Source organism: Pseudonaja textilis, chromosome 5, assembly GCF_049901715.1.
Source record: "Pseudonaja textilis isolate UNSWEBS1 chromosome 5, rPseTex1.2, whole genome shotgun sequence".
In the NCBI taxonomy this organism is placed as follows: Eukaryota; Metazoa; Chordata; class Lepidosauria; order Squamata; family Elapidae; genus Pseudonaja; species Pseudonaja textilis.
The window spans coordinates 73,747,047-73,769,616 of NC_141994.1; the positions used below are offsets into that span (position 1 = coordinate 73,747,047).

Genomic DNA, 22,570 nt, shown 5'->3' on the forward strand with positions numbered 1-22,570 from the left:
TTGTTGATTAATTACATACCTTCATTAACCATTTGCATCTGTATGACTTGCATATGGAAAAGTCTGTTGTTATTATGGGATTATTCCTCCATTGCTGCAAAAAAAAAAAAACATTTCTGCAAAAAAAAAAGAACGCTTTCCCTAAATTTCCACTTCAGGTTTATAAACTGGTTTCTTTTCAAATCTTTTTTTTTTTTCTTCCCCTGGTGTTCAAGTACTATAATCAGGGAACGCTGAAAGAACTCAGTCGTTGGGCATTTTGAAGGCTTAAGTGAAATCAAAGCTCTTTTGTAGCAACACTATGTCAAAAGCAGAATCTCAGCTACGGAAAATCTATAGAAAATGTTCTTTTTAAGATATTTTTTTTTTCTAATGGGTTGCGAATAAAAAGTGCTAAGCTGCATTATAAAGCTGCAACAAGTATTGATGGCATAGCCATAGCAATAGTCCTTAGACTTATATACCTCTTCACGGTGCTTTATAGCCCTCTCTAAGCAGTTTACTGAGTCAGCCTTTTGCCCCCAACTCATTTGACCGACCTCGGAAGGAGGGAAGGCCCAGTCAACCTTAAGTCTGGTGAGATTTGAACTGCTGGCAGTTGGTAGAGTTAGCCAATACTGCATTCTAACCAACATGCCATCCTGGCCCTTCCTTCCTTCCTTCCTTCCTTCCTTCCTTCCTTCCCTTACAGGCCAGTCTTTTAAAACATGTTAGCTTTAAGATGGGTGGACTTCAATTCCCAGAATTCCCCAGCCACTAAATGACAGTTCATTTAGTGACCAAAGTTACAACGGCACTGAAAGAAGTGACTTTATGACCTTTTTCACACAACCGTTGCAGCGTTCCCATAGTCCCGTGACCAAAATTCCGATGCCTGGCAAGTGACTCCTATTTATGACGGTTGCAGTCTCCCGGGTCACGCAATCCACTCTGGCAGCCTTCTGATGAAGTGAACTCCTTAGGGAAGCCAAATTCACTTAACGTCTGCACAACCATGGGAACGAAAGATCAATAAATGGAGCGAAAGTCACGTAAGAAACATCTCGCTTGGCCATAGAAAGTGGCCGTTCCATTCTGGTTGCAAAGCAAGGATGATCGGTAATTCAGTTAGTGAAACGGTCGTTAAGTGAATGACTTCCCCATTGACTTGGCTTGCTGGGGAGGATCTTGTGACTCGGGTCTCTGCAGACCGTCATAAACAGGAGCCAGTTGCTAATCATCCAAATTTTAACTCTACAGGTTGTCCTCAAATTATGACCACAATCTTTTCCTCCTTCCTCCCTCCTTTCTTCCTTCTTTGCTTCTTTCTATCTTTTCTTCTTTCTTTCCTCCCTTCCTTCCTCCTGTCCATCCATCCATCCTTCTTTTTCTCCACCCATTTTTCCTCCTTCCTCTTTTCCTTTCATCTTTTCCTCCTTCCTTCCATCCATCCATCTTTTCCTTCCTTCCATCCCTCTTTTCCTCCTTCCTTCCTCTCTTCCTTCCTTCCATTCCTTCATCTTTTCTTCCTTCCATCCATTTTTTCCATCTTCCTTCCTCTCTTCCTTCCTTCCATTCCTTCATCTTTTCTTCCTTCCATCCATTTTTTCCATCTTCCTTCCTTCCTTCCTTCCTTCCTTCCTTCCTTCCTTCCTTCCTTCCTTTCCTTCCTTCCTTCCTTCCTTCGCAATACCCTTATCAATAGCCCTTAGACTTAAATACTGCTTCACAGTGCACCACAATCGAGCCCAGAATTCATGTGGCTAAGTGAGATAGTTGTCAAGGGAGTTTGGCCCCATTTTAGGACTTTTCTTGCTACGGTTGTTAAGTGAATCTGGCATCCCCCCCCATGGACTTCTTGTCAGAAAAGGTCGCAAAAGAGGATCACGTTGCCCCAGGACACTGCAACCATCATAAATGTGAGTCAGTTGTCAAATGTCCAACTGCAAATCATGTGACCATGGGGACGCTGCAACAGATGTTAAGTGTGAAAAACAGTCCTAAGTTTCGTTTTTCAGTGCCGTTGTAACTTCAAACAGTCACTAAATGAACTATCGTAAATCGAGGACTACCTCTATCATCATAGGGGATGCTATGATGGTTGTTAGTGTGAAAAATGGTCCTAAATTCCCTTTTTTTCAGTTCTGCTGCAACTTCAAATGGTCATTAAATGAACTGTCGTAAGTCGAGGACCACCTGTATCCCCATGGGGGATGCTGCAATGGTCGTAAGTGTGAAAAATGGTCATATGTCCCTTTTTTTAGTGCCTTGTAATTTCAAACGGTCACTAAATGAATTGTCATAAATTGAGGACTACCTGTATCACCTTGGAGATGCTGCAACAGTGAGAAGTGAAAAATGGTCATAAATCACTTTTTTCAGTGCCGTTGTCACTTAGAATGGTCAGTAAAAAAACTGTCGTAACTTGAGGACTAGCTGTATCATCTTGGAGATGCTATGACGATCGTAAGTGTGAAAAATGGTCATAAATCCGTTTTTTTAGTGTCTTATTGCTTCAAATGTCAGTAAATGAACTGTCGTAAATTGAGGACCAGCTGTATCACCTTGGAGATGTTACGACAGTCATAAGTGTGAAAAACCAACCTAATTAGGTGCCTTTTTTCAGTGCTGATCTCACTTCAAATGGTCAGTAAATGAACTGTCGTAAATTGAGGACTAGCTGTATCATCTTGGAGATGCCATGACGGTCCTAAGTGTGAAAAACGGTCATAAGTCCCTTTTCTTAGTGCCTTGTCACTTCAAATGTCAGTAAATGAACTGTCGTAAATTGAGGACCAGCTGTATCACCTTGGAGATGTTACGACAGTCATAAGTGTGAAAAACCAACCGAATTAGGTGCCTTTTTTCAGTGCTGATCTCACTTCAAATGGTCAGTAAATGAACTGTCATAAGTCAAGGACTACCTCTATCTCCATGCGGGATGCTACGATGGTCGTAGGCGTGGAAACTATTCCTAAGTCCCTTTTTTTCAGTGCCGTTGTTAACTCCGGTCACTAAACGAAGGTTGGTCATAAGTCGAAGACGGCCTGCCGCAGAGCAAAGCATCTGGCGTAGCTGCTTGGGGCAAAGCCGAGGCCACCGGGCCGGTTCTGCCGGTTGCCGTTTTCCCCATCCTCCCCATTTCCGGCAGGGTCGCACCCTGGCAAGGCGGCACATCCGTGCCTCCCGTGCTCTGGGCAAAGATCCAGGCACACACCTGCCCCGGCGTGTCATCGGCACCTGGGTGGCCAGGTGAGGCAGGTCGTGACCTCATCGCTCGTGGCAGGATGTCCCCGGACAGGTGGAGGATGATGGAGAAAGGTTATTCCCCGGGGGGCCGGCCCATTCATTGTGCTCCGTTGAAAGGCAAAAGTAAAACCCTTCGAGCCTGAAGGATGTTTCACAGGTAGTCCTCGAGTTAGGACAGTTCTCCTAGTGACCGTTCCAAGTTACGACGGCACTGCAAAAAGGGACTAGTAGTGAGATACAAATGAGTTAACAACCGGTTCTCGGCCCCAAGGACCGGCTGCGGGAGCGTGGTGGCCATGGTGAACGTGACCAGGGCGCGTGACAGCCTCCCAGCAGCAAAAATGGGCCACGAGGGGGCCACGGCTCACCTTCCCGCACCCCGTTTTGGGCCTAGTAGGCCTTCCTGCAGCCCCCTGGGAGCCAGAATTGGCCACGGGAGGGCCACGCTTCACCCCCCCCCCAGTGCCCTGGGCCTAGTAGGCCTCCCTGCAACCCTAAAGAGAGGTACAGGGGGGTGAGGCACCCCCCCCACATGGCCCATTTGGACCTAGTAATCCTTGCAGAACCCTGGGAGCAAAAATGGACCACGTGAGGGCCACGACTCATCCCCCCACGCCCTGTTTTGGGCCTAGTGGGCCTCCCTGCAGCCTTCTGGGAGCAAAAATGGGCCACGTGAGGGCCACGTGTCACTCCCCCATGCCCTGTTTTGGGCCTAGTAATCCTCCCTGCAGCCCCTGGGAGCAAAAATGGGCCACGTGAGGGCCACGCCTCATCCCCACGCTCTGTTTTGGGCCTAGTGGGCCTCCCTGCAGCCTTCTGGGAGCAAAATGGGCCACGTGAGGGCCACGTGTCACTCCCCCATGCCCTGTTTTGGGCCTAGTAATCCTCCCTGCAGCCCCTGGGGCAAAAATGGGCCACGTGAGGGCCACGCCTCATCCCCCACGCTCTGTTTTGGGCCTAGTGGGCCTCCCTGCAGCCTTCTGGGAGCAAAAATGGGCCACGTGAGGGCCACATGTCTTTCCCCATGCCCTGTTTTGGGCCTAGTAATCCTCCCTGCAGCCCCCTGGGAGCAAAAATGGGCCACGTGAGGGCCACGCCTCACCCCCGCCCGTTTGGGCCTAGTAGGCCTCCCTGCAGCCTTCTGGGAGCAAAATGGGCCACGTGAGGGCCACGTGTCACTCCCCCATGCCCTGTTTTGGGCCTAGTAATCCTCCCTGCAGCCCCCTGGGAGCAAAATGGGCCACGTGAGGGCCACGCCTCATCCCCCACGCTCTGTTTTGGGCCTAGTGGGCCTCCCTGCAGCCTTCTGGGAGCAAAATGGGCCACGTGAGGGCCACGCCTCACCCCCCACCCCGTTTTGGGCCTAGTAGGCCTCCCTGCAGCCCCCTGGGAGCAAAAATGGACCACGTGAGGGCCACGTGTCTTTCCCCATGCCCTGTTTTGGGCCTAGTGGGCCTCCCTGCAGCCTTCTGGGAGCAAAAATGGGCCACGTGAGGGCCACGCCTCATCCCCCCACGCTCTGTTTTGGGCCTAGTGGGCCTCCCTGCAGCCTTCTGGGAGCAAAAATGGGCCACGTGAGGGCCACGTGTCACTCCCCCATGCCCTGTTTTGGGCCTAGTAATCCTCCCTGCAGCCCCCTGGGAGCAAAAATGGGCCACGTGAGGCCACGCCTCACCCCCGCCCCGTTTTGGGCCTAGTAGGCCTCCCTGCACCCCCTGGGAGCAAAAATGGACCACGTGAGGGCCACGTGTCTTTCCCCATGCCCTGTTTTGGGCCTAGTGGGCCTCCCTGCAGCCTTCTGGGAGCAAAAATGGGCCACGTGAGGGCCACGCCTCACCACCACCCCCCATGCCCTGTTTTGGGCCTAGTAGGCCTCCCTGCAGCCCCTGGGAGCAAAAATGGACCACGTGGGGGCCACGTGTCATTCCACCATGCCCCGTTTTGGGCCTAGTAGGCCTCCCTGCAGCCTCCTGGGAGCAAAAATGGGCCACGTGAGGGCCACGTGTCACTCCCCCACGCCCCGTTTTGGGCCTAGTAGGCCTCCCTGCAGCCCCCTGGGAGCAAAAATGGGCCACGTGAGGGCCACGCCTCACCCCCCATGCCCCATTTTGGGCCTAGCAGGCCACCCTGCACTCCCCTGGGATCAAAAATGGGTTGCATGGGGAGACATGGAAGGGGAGAGGAGGGGCCAGCCAGCAATTTAACAACCGGTTCAGCCAAAGTGGTGCGAACCCTTTGCAACGCTTGCAGGTTCTCCCTGATCACGGGATCAAAACTCGGATGCTTAGCGACGGATTTGTATTTATCATGGTCGTTGTGTCCCGGGGTGTGTCACCTTTTGTGACCTTCTGACAAGTAAAGTCAATGCGGGAAGCCGGATACACTGAACGACTGTGGGACTCGTTTAAGGACGCCGGTGATTCACTTCACAAAGGCGGATCGTCGTAAAATGGGGCAAAAGTCGCTTGACAAATCTCTCGCTTTGAGCTCCCTTGTGGTCGTAAGTTGAGGACAACTATGAAATAAATGAACAGGCGTTAAATAAATGACGCCTGGCAACTGACTCACAGTTATGATGGTTGCAGAGTCTCCTTTTGTGACCTCCTGCCAAGCAAAGTCAAGGAGGGAAGGCAGATTCACTTAACGACCGTGTGACTAACTTAACAACTGCAGGGATCCACTTAAGAACTCTGACAAGTTACAAAATGGGGCAAAACCCACTTCGCTGTCTCACTTAGCAACAGAAAATCCTGGGCTCAATACTGGCCGTAAGTTGAGGGCTACCTGTACAAGTAGTCCTCAACTTATGACCACAATTAGGGACAGAAGCCGCCTAGAGGAGGTCTCAAATGGTGGGTGTCATATGACCCCAGGATGTTGCAACCATCATATATTAATACCTAATATAATATATAATATACCGTATAATACCAAATAACCAGTGGAACTACTTTCCTCCAGAAATGGTAAATGTTCCAACACTGGAAGTTTTTAAAAAGATGTTGGATAGCCATTTGTCTGAAGAGGTGTAGGATTTCCTGCCTAGACAGGGAGTTGGACTAGAAGACCTCCAAAGTCCCCTTCCAACTCTGTTATTCTATTCTATTCTATTCTATTCTATTCTACTCTACTCTACTCTACTCTACTTTATTCTATTCTTTCCTTATTCCTATTCTCTATTCTAATCTAATCTATTCTATATTTTATTCTATTCTCTATTCTATTCTATTCTCTATTCTATTCTCTATTCAATCTCTATTCTATTCTCTATTCTAATTCTATTCTATTCTATTCTATTCTATTCTATTCTATTCTATTCTATTCTATTCTATTCTATTTCTATTTCTATTTCTATTTCTATTTCTATTTCTATTTCTATATTGTATATGCTGGTTGCCAAGCGCCCAAATTTTGATCACGAAGCTGTGAAGAGGCTGCGAATGGTTGTAAGTTGGAGGACCGGTCATAAAGTCACTTTTATTTCTGGTACTTTGTTAACTTTGGTCACTAAGTGTATCATTGTAATTTGAGAACTACCTGTTGACAAGTTGGTGTCTTCCCAGAAACATGGCCTGAGACTACCACCATTTCTAACAAGCCTGGGACAAGGAATTCTGGGAAGTGGAGTCTGACATTGCCGCAGGATTGTAGTACAGCAGCCCAGGGGTTTCTGGGAATTGAAGTCCACGCATCACACAGTGGTTGAGTTTGAGAAAAAAACTGCTTGTAGGTAAAGATTGCAAACACGAACAAAACAATATCAAGGGTACAATACAGATATTCTTGTCCGAATGGCCCGTGGATTCCTGCTGGAATGCAAACATTAAACCAACATTTGTGGTAAGCCAGGATAAGCCTCCCCTTTCTGGTTTAAAGCATCTTGCACAGCTGCAAATTGATTCACATTGACACCCATTTTCCACTTTATTAATCCATTCTCATCCATGGGCCGCGTTCAGAGAGGAATCCTGGCTTCCGCAATGTGGTGATTGACAAACCAGGTTCATTCCGGTTTGTTAGTTTGCTTTCTTTAAGACCGATCCGAGAGAGGCTCGGCTTCCAATTATCACTTTTTGCAAGAAGCTTGGAGGCCCCGCTGTGAAGAAAACCTGCGAGGGAGTATTGCAGATGTTCAGCTTATGGCCCAGTGAGATAACAAACCTGTATTTATTTTTCCACTTTAAACCTACATCCGGGCTACAGCAGCCTTGCCCTACAGCAGCTGACAAATAAGCCTTGTTCGTAGGGCATTTGCAAACATTTAAGACTCAGGCAGGTGTTGCTGTTGTGGTTTTACTGAGACATCCCTTTGTTTAAACCAGGTTGCCTTCACACACCCCTTGCTAGACGTCTCCATTCCTAAAAGAGGTTTAGCCAGATCTTTCCAGCACCTATTGGAGATTTCTTGACTTCATGCCTGCAGAGGTGCCCAAGGAATTATTTTAATTTTATTTTATTTCCTTCTCCCCGTGCTTTGCGAATTATTTAAATTTTTTAATACTGCATTCATTTCCTGCTTATATTTTGTCTTTGATAGTTCACCGCGAGTCACTTTGACAACTTCCAGTACTGTACAGGCAGTCCTCGACATACAACATGCCACGTTTAGTGACCACAATCACAATGGCACTGAAAAAAAAACGACTTATGACCATTTTTCAGAGTTATGACCTTTGCTGGTCACGTGATCAAAATTCAGCCTCTAGGCAACCGACTCATATTTCTGCTCTACTCTATCTACTCCACCCTATTCCACTCCATTCAATTCATTTTCTATTCTATTCTCAATATTCTATTCTATTCTAGTTTTATTTCTATTCTAGTTTTATTTCTATTTTATTTTGCTCTATTCTATTCTATTCTATTCTATTCTATTCTCATTCTCATTCTCATTCTCTTATTCCACATTGGAAGAGGGTTTTCCGTGGCTGGGAAAATAGGCTGGCACTCTTCGTACGCTCAGAGGCGCTCTCACCTGCCTGCAAAAACATCAAAGTTTTCAAAGTCACGGCGAAGCTGCCTGGGCCGGGCAATCCCAGAGCCAACTTTGATGGACTTCCCTCTCTCGCAGGTGCTGAGCACTCTGCACATGCTAAGAGGAACCAGCTGGTCGTTAACTCATGCATGAGGGATGAGTACAAACCCAATCCGTGGTTGGAGCAGGAAAAGAAATTAAAGATTTGCCTCAAAAAAAAAGAGGCCAAGGTGTGTACAGGTAATCCTCGATTTACAACAGTTCATTTAGTGACCGTTCGAAGTTATCACGGCACTGGAAAAAGTGACCAATGGCTGTTTTTCACACGTACAACCATTGCCATATCTTCCTGTGAGTGAGCAAAATTCAGACTCTTGGCAACTGACTCTTATTTATGATGGTTGCTGGTGTCCCAAGGTCACGCAGTCCCCTTTTGCGACCTTCCGGCAAGCAAAGTCCAATTGGGAAGCCCCGATTCCCTTAAGGACCCTAATGATTCACTTAACGACTGAAGCCATTCCCTTAACAACCGTGGCAAGAAAGGTTGTAGCATGGGGCAGAGCTCCCCGAACTAACGGTCTGGTGGAGCCACGGAAAGGATGGCCTCCGCCGTGGTCGTAAGACGAGGACCCCCATGGATTCGAACCCATGCCTGAGGCCTGGCAAGAGGTCCGAAGCCTGAGCAGCGACGGAGAAAACTACCTCTCCCGGCATGCCTCTCGGGAGGAAGCCTCCTCCTACTCCTCCCCGCGGAGGGCGTGGCTCCCCTCCGCCCAATGAGGCGAGCCCCGGGCGATGAGGTCACTGTGGGTGACGTCAGGAGCCCAGCGAGAGGTCTTTGGCAGAGCCGAGCGAGCGGCCGAGAGAGAAGGCAGAAGCGGCGATTCGGGTGCGGGCGGGCGCAGGAGGAGGAGGAGGAAGAAGGAGAGGAAGAAGAAGAAGGAGAAGCCAGCGGCGGCAGCAGCGGAGGGGAGAGGGGGGCAACCGCGGGGCAGGAAGAGCCGGCTCGCGAAGGGAGGGGCCGCGAGGGAGGCCTCCGCGCAGGGCGCACCGCGGGCCCCCTCCCCGACGAAGCGACTCTCTCTCTCTCTCTCCCCCCACAAGTCCCCGCGCGCCGAGGGATCCTGACAGGCCTCGCTCGAGACTCCGCCCGGGAGGGGCCGCCGGCCGGGGGCACCATGTCCTCCCCCAGCCCGGGCAAGAGGCGGATGGACACCGACGTGGTCAAGCTGTATCCTTTCCTGGAGAGAGAGAGTTGGGGAGGGGGGCTGTTGTGTGTGGGGGGAGGAGGAGGAGGGGTACTCCTTTGACCCCCCCTTTCTCGCCTTTGAGTCGAGTTGGGGGGAGGAAACAAACTGGGGAGTCCCCTCCCTGGAGAATGCCTGAGAGAGGGGGGGGGCTCCCCTTGCAGAAGCAAGGAGAGGGAGGGGGCTCCAGGAGACCTTACTTTGGGGGAGGGGCTCCAGCTGCTGGGGATGAATGGACACCCCCCTTGGGGAACAGGGACCCCCCCCAAACTGGAGAACAGGCCCTGTTTCCTCTTCCCCACCCCCTCCCCAATAATCCCAAACTCCTGATTTTGCCCCTTGCCCCAAAAGGGGGAGAAGAACCAGCCCCAAATTGGGGGGGCTGGGGGTTTACAAATAGGTTTGCAAAGAAGGAGGAAGCAAGAGAGCTGGAGGGGGGGGGCATCTTTGGCCTTTGTTTTTTTAAAGAGGTGTTAAGGTAGCCAAGAAAAAATAAATAAATACACACACACACACACACACACACACACACACATACATATATATACATATATATGTAAACACCTTAGAGAGAGAGAGAAAATGGACACACAAACACACCAAATTCCTTCAGGGATAAATATCTGTCGGGTAAACCCACCAGGCCTCAAAAGAGGCCCTATGGTGGAAAGCCCCCCCCCAAATTAACCCCCCGCCAAAAGGTGGGCTCCTTCCTATTTCCCCCCCTTTGAGGGGGTGGGCCTACCTTCCCCCTCCCCAGCCCCGAACAGGAGACATTTTCCCTCCTGCTCTTTCCCTCGGTGTCAACAACACCCCTTCTTAACTTGGCCTGCAAAGAGAGACCTTTTTATTACCAAAAAAATAATAATATTTATTTCTCCTTTCCTTCTCCCCACCCACCATTTCCCTGGAAATTGCTGAGGTGTCAAACTCCCCCTCCTCACAAATGAGCAAATAATGGAACCCCACCTATCCTCACCTTCCCCAGCCAGCTGCTGCTGCTGCCCCCCCCCAGCCCCCCCCCCAGCCCCCAGTTTCTCCCTATAGAAACCACTGTGGGGAGAGGGAGAAAAATCACAATTCTCTTTATTGCACAGTCTCTTTGGGGCTGGTGTGTGTGTGTATGTAGGGAGGTGGGGGACATTTTATTGTCCTCTCTATCCTCTCTGGTGGTGGAGGCATTTATCTCAGATTAAACAAGCCGGGATGGAGGGAGAAAAGCAAGAAAGCTGGTCTAATTCACCAGTTTTTCAATGCCTCTTCAATTTTTTTTGGCGGGGGGTGGGATAGTATAACCATCCATTTAATAACAATAATAAAATTAATAATAATATAATAATACACAGCTCCCTCCAGCAGCTTCCACCCTCAACCGCTAGCTTGCATATATAGCCTGATTGGGGAAGGGTGGCTACAAGCCAGAATGAGTTGGGGACAACCAGGGTTTTTTTTTTGAGGGGGGGGGAGGTTGTTGACAGTTAATATTGGATGATCCTTGTCTGTTGGTGTGTTACTAGTTCCTTAATTTAGTTTGAGGCTGCTGTTCAGGAAGCAGCCAAATTTAAGAGGAGGGGTGATGTTGGAAATTAAACCTGGTTAGTGGGCCTGAAATAACCGTGGTTAAACCAGGCTTGGAAAAAAAAAATGATGCTGAAACTCGGAGCCCCTCTACCTTTCCTTCGTCCTGATGCTGGTTTTTGTGTGTGTGTGTGTTTATGTAACGCTTCGCTGTAGATTTCTTTCTAAAGAATCTGGATTTATTTATTTTTCCCCTGTTTTGTTCTTGGCCTAATAAGATTTGACGGTGGTGCCTTTGGATATGGTGGGCTTGGGTGGGTGGGTGGGGGGGTCAAGGAGCGGGGGGGGGAGAAAGCTGCTGAATTATTATGTTGGTTTGTAGAATTGTTGTGTTACTCATCCTGTTTATCAGGTGGTGGGAAGGGAAAGACAGATTGGTTGCAATTGACGGGAGAATCAGCCAGAAATGCACTTCGCAGATGTTTATTGAATGTGTTAACCTCTCCCTGGAGAATTTAATTTGTGAAGGAATTAGGTATGTAAAGAGGGGGGGCTGGGGGTTTACAAATAGCCTTTAGTTGGGAGAGATAAAACAAACTTATTTAGATTGGGGTTTGCCGGGGTCAAATTGTTATTTTTTTTATGGCCGCGCGTGATGTTTTAGCTTTCTCTTATGTTTTGTTCGGGAGGTGGGGGAAAAAAACCCAACAGCACAAAAACAACAAAACCTGTTCTTTGATAATGCACCTAGATCTTCCTTTCTTTAAAAAAAATAAATGTTGTTTTTAATAAATAGGAAGTGGCTTGTGATTGCAATGGAATCAAAGCTATTTTTATCCGGGAATTGCATATGAATGTCCTCCCTCCAATAACAAATTGCATTGGATGGTTAATTTCTGCGGGTTGGGGAGAAGGCTTAGAACTCCAGCTGTTCGTTGACAAAAATTCTCATTATATCTACATTTTTGAACAGATTCTGGGGAGATGAACCCCCACTGGTGCCGCCGTCTACCAATTCCCTCTCTTCCCCCCCCCCCCGCTTCACTTTGTGGCTTGTGATGTTATGAGATCACTGTGGGCTTTGCAAATATATATATGTATTATGTATATTTATATATTATATAATATATGTATATGGAGACAAAGAATAGGAACTGTGAAATACGTGGATGTGAGATTCCGTGTGGCAGATATTTTGGTGGTGTAGTTGCTGTTTAATTTGATGGTGGATTTTTTGGGGGGGCAAAGGGGGGGAGGAAAATTGCCTGGCATTCTCTCCCGTTGGACGATTAAGCTGCTGGTCTTTTTCTGCTCAACAAAAGAACCATAGAGATTCTTTGGAAAAAAGCTCTCCGGCCAGGCCTCTGATTATAATTCTTGGTATTTTAAGTGAGCTAGGCCCATTTCTCCTGGGTCTGCAAGTTTTTGTGCCTATGTATGGAATGACAAAATAGATCTCTTTTGTTGTCTGTGGTTAGCCTGGCTCACTTTTCTCTCTCTTTATAGTTAAAAAAAAAAAGGTTTGGTTTGCGCAGGCCTTGGCTACCGCAACCCAGCCTGAATCTAAACCACGTTTAACCAGGAAGGTGCCGTGGAGTTTGATTCGGGCTTCCTTCCAAAGAAGGCTCTTTTCCTTAAATGGGCTTAATTTCTTAGATAATACCTTGCCACTCTGGGACGCCAGTCGCCTTGTTGCTCCTGGGTGTTACACGAGCTCTACCTCCTTTTTGTCATTTTGTTTCCTTCTGCCGTTCCTGCTTTTGAAAGTACAGCCTCTTTCGCCCTGTAATCTTGAATTTCGGGCTGGCAAGCCAGTCTTTTGACTTTGCAACGACGACGAGGACGGGATGTGGGTAGAGAAAATAACCAACGTGGCCTTTGCCAGCCCAGCCTTTGGGAGCTAGCTGTGTGTCTCTCTTGGCTAGTTTGGGCTGGGTTTTGTTTTATTTTATTTTTTTTCATCCTCCTCTTCCCGGCCTTCCTTATTTTGGCCTCTGGCTGGGCCAAGGCCTTGGGTACAACCCCCTTCCTTGCAAGCCAGGAGCTCTTGAGGTTGGTTAACCGGCCTCTCCCTCCTCTATTCACAGGGGGGGCAAAACAACTTCTCCTCCTCGTGTGTTTAAAAGGAAAAAAAAAAACAAGCCAACCTCATTTGGGTAATTGCAAAGGCTCTCGAGTTGCTCTGAGTCACCCGTGGCTGCTTGTGTATGTTTTCTTGGGGTGGGGGATGCTTTCTCCCCAGCGGCAGTTGTGCAAACCCCTCTGAAAAGAAGTTTTTGAGTGTGATTTTGCATGGCTGCTTCTTTTTCTGGGGTGTCTGTGTGTGTAACGTGTGTGTGTACCTGCTCCCCCTCTTTGTTAAGTCGGGTCAAAACTAGGCGCTTTCCCTGTTCCTTTCCCGGGGGGCCTTAATACAGAGGTCGGAAGTGGATGCATGCAATTAAAAAAAAAAAAAGTTTTGCAAGTTTCTTCCCTCCCCCCCTTTTTTTTAATTTTTAATTTTGGAAAGGTTTGGGAAATTTAAACCTGGGCCTTGCAGGTTTGTCAGTGGGGGGGGGGGGGAATGAATTGTCCTCTTTCCCCTTCCCCACGTGGATCCTCTCTCCCCTCCCCAGGCTGGAAGTGCCCGGAGAAATTGGCTTGTTTTGGAAAAGTGTTTGCAGGCAAAAAACAAAAGAAGCCCCCCCCACACACCCCCACCGCCCCCACCCCCTCCAGCTTAGAAATCAGCTGATTGGCTGTTCTGTTACTACCCGGAAATGGAGCCCTGGGCGGAACAGCCCAAACAGCTGATGGAGTGTGTGACAAGAGGGTGTTTATACACCCCAGGCAAGGGGGCCGGGAAAGAGGGTGCGGTGGGAGGCTCGTCTGAAGGTTGCAGCCGGCCAGCCAGCGAGAACAATCTGTGCCAGGTCAAGGCTTTAGCTGGGGCCGGGAAGCAGATGGTGTTCGGTTCGGAATAGAGCTGGGAGGGAACTTAGAGGTCATCTAATCTAACTCGAGCACCCTCTACAAATGTCTGCCGCCCAGTCTCTTTGTAAAAACCTCCAGTGTTGGGAGCGCCCGACAACTCCTGGTGCCAAGTTGTTCCACTGGTTAATTGTCCCCAAGGTTTCGCCTTAATCCCAGGTCGCTTCCAACCTTGATTCGTTTCCATCCGTTGGTTCTTCTCCTGCCTTCAGGGGCTTTGGAGAATAGTTTGACCCGGTCTTTTTTGTGGCACCCCTCAAATATTGAAATACTGCTATCATGTCCCACTCTGGTCCTTCCCTTCTCTAGACTAGCCGTAACAGTTCCTGCAACCGTTCTTCATATGTTTTAGTCTCCAGGCCTTTGATCGTCTGAGTTGCTCTTCTCTGAAAGTCTCAACGTTTTTTCCCCCTTAATGTGCAGTGATCCTTTTACGGCCCACAATCTGGTTAGAATTAAACTTTTGAGGCAACCACTTTGCTGATTTTTGTAAAGGCAAGGGTATGTAGATGGTCCAGTGGCCACCTTTTATCTTCAATCCAAAGAAGTATTTATTTCTTTTCCACCTTTATTATTTCTACAAATAACTCCAGGTGGCAAGGAAATCTTATCACATTGTCATCCTCCTGTTTCCCCCACAACAACCCTGTGAGGTGGGATGGGCTGAGAGAGAAAGGGACTGGCCCAAGTCACCCAGCCAGCTTTCATGCTTAGGATCGGGACTAGAACTCCCTGTCTCCTGGTGACCGGCCCAAAGTCACCCACCTGTCTTTCATTCCTAAGGCGGGACTAGAACTCCCTGTCTCCTGGTGATTGATCCAAATTCACCCACCTGGCTTTCATTCCTAAGGTGGGACTAGAACTCCCTGTCTCCTGGTGACCGGCCCAAAGTCACCCACCTGTCTTTCATTCCTAAGGCGGGACTAGAACTCCCTGTCTCCTGGTGATTGATCCAAATTCGCCCAACTAGAACTCACCATCTCCTGGTGACTGGCCCAAAGTCACCCAATTGGCTTCCCATGGCTAAGGTGAGACTAGAACTCACCACTCACCCATCTTCCTTTTTTGTAGCCTGTCACCCAACTAGAACTCACTGTGAACTGGTGACTGGCCCCGTCACCTAGCCAGCTCTCATACCTAAGGCGGGACTAGAACTCCCCGTCTCCTGGTGATTGGCTCTGAATCACCCACCTGGCTTTCATTCCTAAGGCGGGACTAGAACTCTCCATCTCCTGGTGACTGGCCCAAAGTCACCCACCTGTCTTACATTCCTAAGGCGGGACTAGAACTCCCTGTCTCCTGGTGATTGGCGCTGAGTCACCCAGCTGGCTTTCATTCCTAAGGCGGGACTAGAACTCTCCATCTCCTGGTGACTGGCCCAAAGTCACCCACCTGTCTTTCATTCCTAAGGCAGGACTAGAACTCCCTATCTCCTGGTGATTGGCTCTGAGTCACCCAGCTGGCTTTCATGGCTAAGGCCGGGACTAGAACTCACCCCTCACCCATCTTCGTCTCATAACTAGGTATAAGCTGCCTGGGGCTCTTCTTAATTCCATTTTATTCCGAGCTACTTTTTCAATATCGAGGATGAATGGGTGGAAACGCAGAAAAGTTCAAAGGATTTTGTGCATCGCATCTATCCAGAAAGTTGGCTAGAGGTGTTTGTGGGAACGCTGCGCTCGTGGTGGATTTTTGTTCCTGGCTTAGCGCAATTATATTCCAATTTTCTTTGCAATCACATTCCAATTATAGGTTTGCATGGGCTTTCTTCTCCAGGTGCTTATTTGAGTCCATTTTTTTTTTCTTGGAAAGGGACAGTTTTAGACGATTGCTGCTTTTTCACTCTTTTTCTCCAAAATGGGAGTGAGAAGAGATGCCAGTTATCCAAACGAGGGCACAGATCGTTAACGAAAAAGCTGCGCAATTCTAAAAAGCGGCAAGACCTACAATCACAATCGGGAGTAGGATTTCCCTTGCTAAAAGCAAGGCAGTTGCAAAGCGAGTCGTACCTGATTTTACCTCCTCCCCCCCCAGCCACAGTCGTTAAGTGAATCCAATGGTCGTTAAGCAAATCCACCTTTCTTCCCATTGACTTTGCTTGGCAGAAGCTGGCTGGGAAGGTTACAGCAGATGATCACATGACCTGTATAGAGGCCAAGCGCCTGAAATTTGATCAGGTGACTATGGGGATGCTGCAGCTGTCATAAGTGTGAGGACCAGTCATAAGTTCCTTTTTTTTCTGTGCAGTTGGAACTTCGAATGGGTCTCGAAATGATTATAAGTCGGGGACCATCTGTATATTTTTTTAGCATTCTCAGGTTCAAGCAGTCCTCGGCTTAATGACCGCATCTCAGCCCAAAGTTTACGTCCCTAAGTGAGACATTCGTTACCTTTTGACCACTTTTCTTGTCGCATTTGTTAAATCAATGCAGTTGTTCAATTAATGACTCATTCGTCCCGTCCCCCCCGTTGACTTGTCGCAAAAGGGAATCACGACGTAACCCCGGGACACTGCAACCGTCATAACTGTGAGTCGGTTTTCAAGCACCCAAAAATAAATCCCCTGACCACGGGGATACCACTGTGGTCGTAAGTGTGAAAAAAATGATCGTGATTCACTATTTTCAGTGCTGTTGTAACTTGGTCACTAAACGGACCTAAATGTTTAGGTCACTAAATGAACTGTTGTAAGTCAAGGACTATCTGTAGTAGGTTAGTCCCTTCCAAAATAGTGTTTTCTCCAGTTTTCTGCAGAGGAAATTATGGCAATGGGTTATTTTTTTTTCCTGATGCACAAGGAACCATGTTGTGTTGTCTAAATTGACTCCAGCAAGATTTCATTGGGCTCTTTTGTACAATTTCCACTAGCTGTGTGTTTGTGTGTGTTTGTGTGTGCTTAGATAAAATATCCCCAACCTGCAAAACAGGGCAAAAATGCGACACCAGATGAGATTTAGCTTTTGTAAATTCTTCTTTCCTTTGTGGTATAGTTTTACTGGTGCTCATTGGCTACATTTTTCCCGGATTGTGAAATTATTAAAATTTCATTTTTTGTGTCTTGGGAAGGCACCTTTGGTTGCCTTTGGAACGGGTGTTGGCTCCCATGGAAGAGCTGAAGTATTTTTAAGCATGCCCCTAAGTGTATCTTAAGTATTTTTCTTTATAAGTGGCAGAGACCTAAACCTTAGATATTTGCACCTGTGCTACAGCAATTGCACCAAGGCATGAGATCTCTGGAAGGATTGGTACTTCGGTCTGGGTGAATGGTAGAGAGATTTAACCCTCATGTTAATGGACACGATTCCGGGTGTAAGACCTTTTCCCAAAACGGTGATTCTTTCTCATTTCTGCTTTGTTTTTTTAATTAATGTCATTAATATTTTATGTGCCACTTTTCTGTACCATTGCATTTCTGGCTCATAACGTATTGTGCGAATCCATCCAAGTAGTTGATTCCAAAATCCATGCAGCATTTACATCTATGTGTATTTATATTATTTCTATATCTGTCTGTCTGTCTGTCTGTCTATCTATCTATCTATCTATCTATCTATCTATCTATCTATCTATCTATCTATCTAATGTTTCTGTCTATCTGTCTTATCACATGTCTGTCTGTCTACCTCTCTCTACCTATCATGTCTTTATTTTATGTCTGTCTTTCTAATGTATCTTAGGTCTCTGTTTCTTGTCTGTCTGTCTACATCTATCCATCCATCCATCCATCTATCTATCTGTCTATCTAATATTTCTATTTATCTGTCTTATCACATGTTTATCTATCTCTTTACCTGTCTGTGTACCTATCATGTCCCTATCTTATGTCTGTTTGTCTGTATCTATATCTATCTTATCTATCTAATGTTTCTGTCTGTCTTATCACATGTTTGTCCATCTCTCTACCTGTCTGTCTGTCTACCTATCATGTCTCTATCTATTATGTCTGTCTGTCTGTATCTATCTAAGGTGTCTATCTTTCTATCTGTCTAATGTCTCTGTCTTACGTCTCTGTTGGTCTATCTATCTAATCTATCTATCATATGTGTCTGTCTACCTCTCTGTCTAATCTATTCATTCATTTCTTGACTTACAACCACAATCAAGCCCACAAATTCAGTTCCTAAGCAACACCGTTCCTAAGTGAGTTTTGCTCCGTTTTATTAACCTTTCTCGCCATCATTGCTAAGTTGTTAAATCACTTCAGATGTTAAGTTAACAACGCTGTTGTTAAAGTGAATCGGACTTCCCCGTTTTTGCTTGTTGCAAGGTCGCAAAATTGGATCCCATGACCCTTGGGACGATGCAACTGTCCTAGGTACATGCCAGTTGCCAAGTGTCTGGATTTTTTTTGATCTCGTGACCCTGAGGATGCTGCAGCGGTCGTAAGTATGCAAAACTCACGAGTCACTTTTTTCACTGCTGTTGTAGCTTTGACCAGTCACTTAATGAACTGTTGTAAGTCGAGGACCGTGTGTGTGTGTGTGTGTGTGTGTGTGTGTGTGTGTGTGTGTGTGTGTTGGGAAAGGGAAACAAAATGTTTTAGGAAATGGCTTCGGCCTGGAATTGTCTCCCTTAAACTATTTTTTTTTATTAGACTTGTTTGCTGCCCATCTAGCCTAACAAACTTGTAATTAAATATATAAAGTAATGAATTAAAAGTAGGAATCAAATCAATTGAGCCCTCATCCCAGATCTGTAGAGGGTAACAGAATATAATTTGAGCATTAAAAACAAGGAAACATTTACTAATTTATAGAGAACCAAGTCCAGGATAACCTATTGGTAAACTAAGACAGGGTCTCCCAATATTGCTGGTTTAGATTTATAGGCCGCTTTTACTCTCAATGTATCGGGTGCTTTTTCTTCTGTTTCACTCACGGGGGTTAATATAAAAGGTGATGGCTGTCCTGAATGGGGGGTGGGGGTGGTTGTTTTTAACCCAACCACAATTGCATTAACGGCTCTCTAGAACCTTCCTGTCATTTATCTTTAAAACACCCTTTGCAGAACTGAGTGAAAAGGCGCAGTAAATAGTGGAGCCCAGAAAATACATCACACACTAAACCAGGGGTGGGCAACTATGGCCCTTTTATGAATTATGGACTTCAACTCCCAGAATTCCTGAGCAAGCCATGCTAGCTCAGGAACTCTGGGAGTTGAAGTCCACAAGTCATAAAGGGGCCATACTTGCCCACCTCTGCTCTAAACCAAGGATCCCCAGCAAACTTGGCCACTTTAAGACTTGTGGACTTCAACTCCCAGCATAGCTGGCTGGAGAATTCTGGGAGTTGGAGTCCAGAAGCCTTAAAGTGGCCAAGTTTGGGGACCTCTGCTCTAAACCGAGATTCCTTCTGGAATTGCTCTAGTAGTGAGACGGGTAGCAAACAAATTCAGTAAGTAAATAAAATAAAATTTATCTCCTGCCTGCTATATACCCGTATACACGTAGTCCTCAATTTACGACTGCAATGGTGCCCCCCCCGCGCAAAAAAATTTTGTTAAGTGAATTTTGCCGCGTTTTGTGGCCCTTTTTGCCATAAGCGTTGTTCAGTGAGTTGCTGCAAGTCGTTAAATTAGTAACACGGCAGTTAAGTGTTAGGGCATTGGCTCTGCGCGTCAGAAGGGCGCAAAAGGGGACCGCGTGACCAAATCGGGGGCACTGCGGCCATCGTAAATGCGAGTCTTAATTTTGATCATGTGACCGTGGGGATGCTACAACGGTCATAATTGGGAAAAATGGTCACTTCAATGTCGTAACGTCAAACCGCAATTAAATGAACTGTTGTAAGTCGAGGACTACCTGTATTACATATGATTGGTGGCTTTGAAAATTAGTGTGTACAAGAGATACCTTGGAAGTGATCGATAGATAGATAAGATAGATTAGATAGATAATATAGACAGACAGACAGATATAATTTGATAGATAATGTAGATAGACGAGATAGATAGATAGATAGATAGATAGATAGATAGATAGATAGATAGATAGATATGGGTGAATAAGATAGATAGATAGATAGATAGATAGATAGATATGGGTGAATAAGATAGATAGATAGATAGATAGATAGATAGATAGATAGATAGATAGATAGATAGATAACAGATAATCAGAGGTGGAAGGGGCCTTGCAGGTCATCTAGTCCAACCCCCCACCCAAGCGGGAGACCCTACACCATTTCTGACAAATGACAGTCCAATCTCTTCTTGAAAGAAAGATAGATATGGGTAGATAAAATAGATAGATTAGATAATGTAGGTAGATAATATAGATTAGATAATGTAGATAATATAGATAGATAATAGGTGGATAAGATAGATAATGTAGATAGATAATGTAGATAGAAAATATAGATAGGTGGGTATGGGTGGATTAGATAGATTAGGTAATGTATAATATTGTAGATAGATAATATAGATTAGATAGATAATATAGATAGATTAGACTCACAGATGAACACTATACAGAAGCCTGATGATGGCAGATGAGATTCTGCCGAAACGTTGCTACAACTTTAAAAGCACAACTACAAAGACGTGGGAAAATACCCGAACAAAGCCGAATGCCATAGATTAGATAATGTAGATAGATATGGATGGATAGCTAAATAAGTAGATATGGGTGGATAAGATAGATAGATATGAATAGATAGATAATATAAATAGATAATATAGATGGATAGATACGGATGGATAGATAAATAGATATGGGTAGATTGGATGGATGGATGGATGATAAATAGATTTATTTCTTTGAAAACAAGAAGAGACTTTGGATTATTTGCTTGGGGACAAAAAAAGGGAAACAAGGCATAGAGCAGAAGCGAATTTGTTGTGGGAGAATAGATAGAAGGTAATTGGAGGATATTTCATTTTGGAAAGAAAATTAGAAAATTGACGCCTTGCATTTTGTGCATTTGACGTTTCCTTGTGAACAGATGCAAACTTGGGGGCTTGGAGGGGAGGCTGGGCGAGGCCCCTCTTTGTGAGGCTTTGTCAGCGGGTGAGACGTTTAGAATTTTCCTTTTACAGTCGCTCGTCCTTCCTTGTGCAACGTTAGGCTCGGTTTTGGTGACACAAGATACCCCTGAGTGAGTCAGACTTTGAAATTCTGTCTTTATTTTTCTCTTTGTGGAACAAAATAAGTCATACAATCTGTAGCTAATCCGACACCTCCCAAATTCAGTATGTTTCTCAACAAACAATCATCCTAAACAAGGGAGGCAAAATTCAACCTGGGCCAAAAATGATAGTTAGATAATTCACAAACAGGTCGATTTACTCTGTATTCTTCTTTAATTCCAGCTCATTTGAACGTCCAGATATATGGAATTTGTTGAAGGATGATACAGAGTAAATCAACCTGTTTATAAATTGCCTGACTATCATTTTTGGCCCAGGTTGAATTTTAATTTGAACCGTTTCTTCGATTTTATTTTATTTTTATTTTGCGGGAAAAAAGCACAACTGATGTGGCCAAACCTTTATTGTCTGGATAGCAAAGGAGAGGCATGTTTACAACAATATTGTAAGCGCCGAACATCATTTCGCAGAGGGGCAGCTCTCTGATTAAAAATTCATATTTTTAATCTGCGATTAATGAGTTGTCTGAGCAGGCTGATTAATTGCTTATGTGATCTCAGCTGTGCGTGAATTGCAGCTTTCCAAGATTTTACCTTGTTGCTCTTTAAAAGAAAAAAGAAAAGAAAAAGAAATGAACTTACTGGGTTCTTTCTGAGTTTGTGGCCTGCTGGAAAGGCCTTTTGGCTTTGATTTTTAAATTCAATTGTCTCATTGGTGCTTTGTCAGTTTGACTGTGTCTTCCCACCACCAACTGAAGCCTTGCAAACCTAGACTTCCAAGACCGGACTTGCATCTATTTATAATATCATTAAAATGGATATTTGGGGCTGGAATAGCTTAATAGGAAATTGGCTTAAAAGAGCTTGCAGCCCAAAGCTTTTTCAAGCTTTCTTTCTCATCCCTTTTATAATAAGGGTTTGTTTGTATACGGGTGGTGGGGTGGCGGTGGTTTCAGCCTAATTAAGTAGAGAGCAGGAATTGAATGAGAGCAATTAATGCATTAATTAGGTATGTGAAATGCATTTATTTTATTTTTTTTAGGATAGAAAAAATACTTTGCTGCGTGGAAAGGCTAAGGCTTTGCTCTCCAGAAATAAAAACGCGGGGCCCTCGATTTGAGCCTTGTTTTTGTTAATTTATTAACTAGATAAAAGATGGGGATAACGGCCTCCTTTTTTGGGAGTGGGGGGGGTTGGTGATCCCCGCTTGGGGAAGGCGCGAAGACTTAGGGGAGATCGCGAGAGATCTAGTCCGTACTTTGTGCGAGCAAGGGTTGTGGAATCAAACTACTTGGGTGGATTCATGTGATAATGAACCAGAAATGCAACAGTGTGTGGGGCTTCCTGCCTGAGCGGGGTGGGGTTGGACTAGAAGACCTTTAAGGTCCCTCCCGACTCTTGTTATTCTATGGAAATGGTATATAGGAATTCTTGCTTCCTGCCTGAGCAGCGGGGTTGGACTAGATGACCTCTAAGGTCCCTTCCAACTCTTGTTATTCTATGGAAATTGTATATAGGGATTCTTGCTTCCTGCCTGAGCAGCGGGG

At 46.1% G+C, this 22,570-nt stretch overlaps 1 protein-coding gene across 2 annotated transcripts in view; it reads left to right on the forward strand.

The window, feature by feature from the left end:
• Window positions 1-9,034: 9,034 nt before the first annotated feature.
• The window catches only part of UBE2H (ubiquitin conjugating enzyme E2 H), a 65,793-nt gene continuing 52,257 nt past the window's right edge, over window positions 9,035-22,570 (forward strand). For both annotated transcript variants that reach the window (XM_026722321.2, XM_087935376.1), the window contains exon 1: window positions 9,035-9,434. In XM_026722321.2, the coding sequence (XP_026578106.1) occupies window positions 9,382-9,434 (53 nt within the window). In that variant the 5' untranslated portion in view covers window positions 9,035-9,381. The remainder of the gene's footprint in view (window positions 9,435-22,570) is intronic.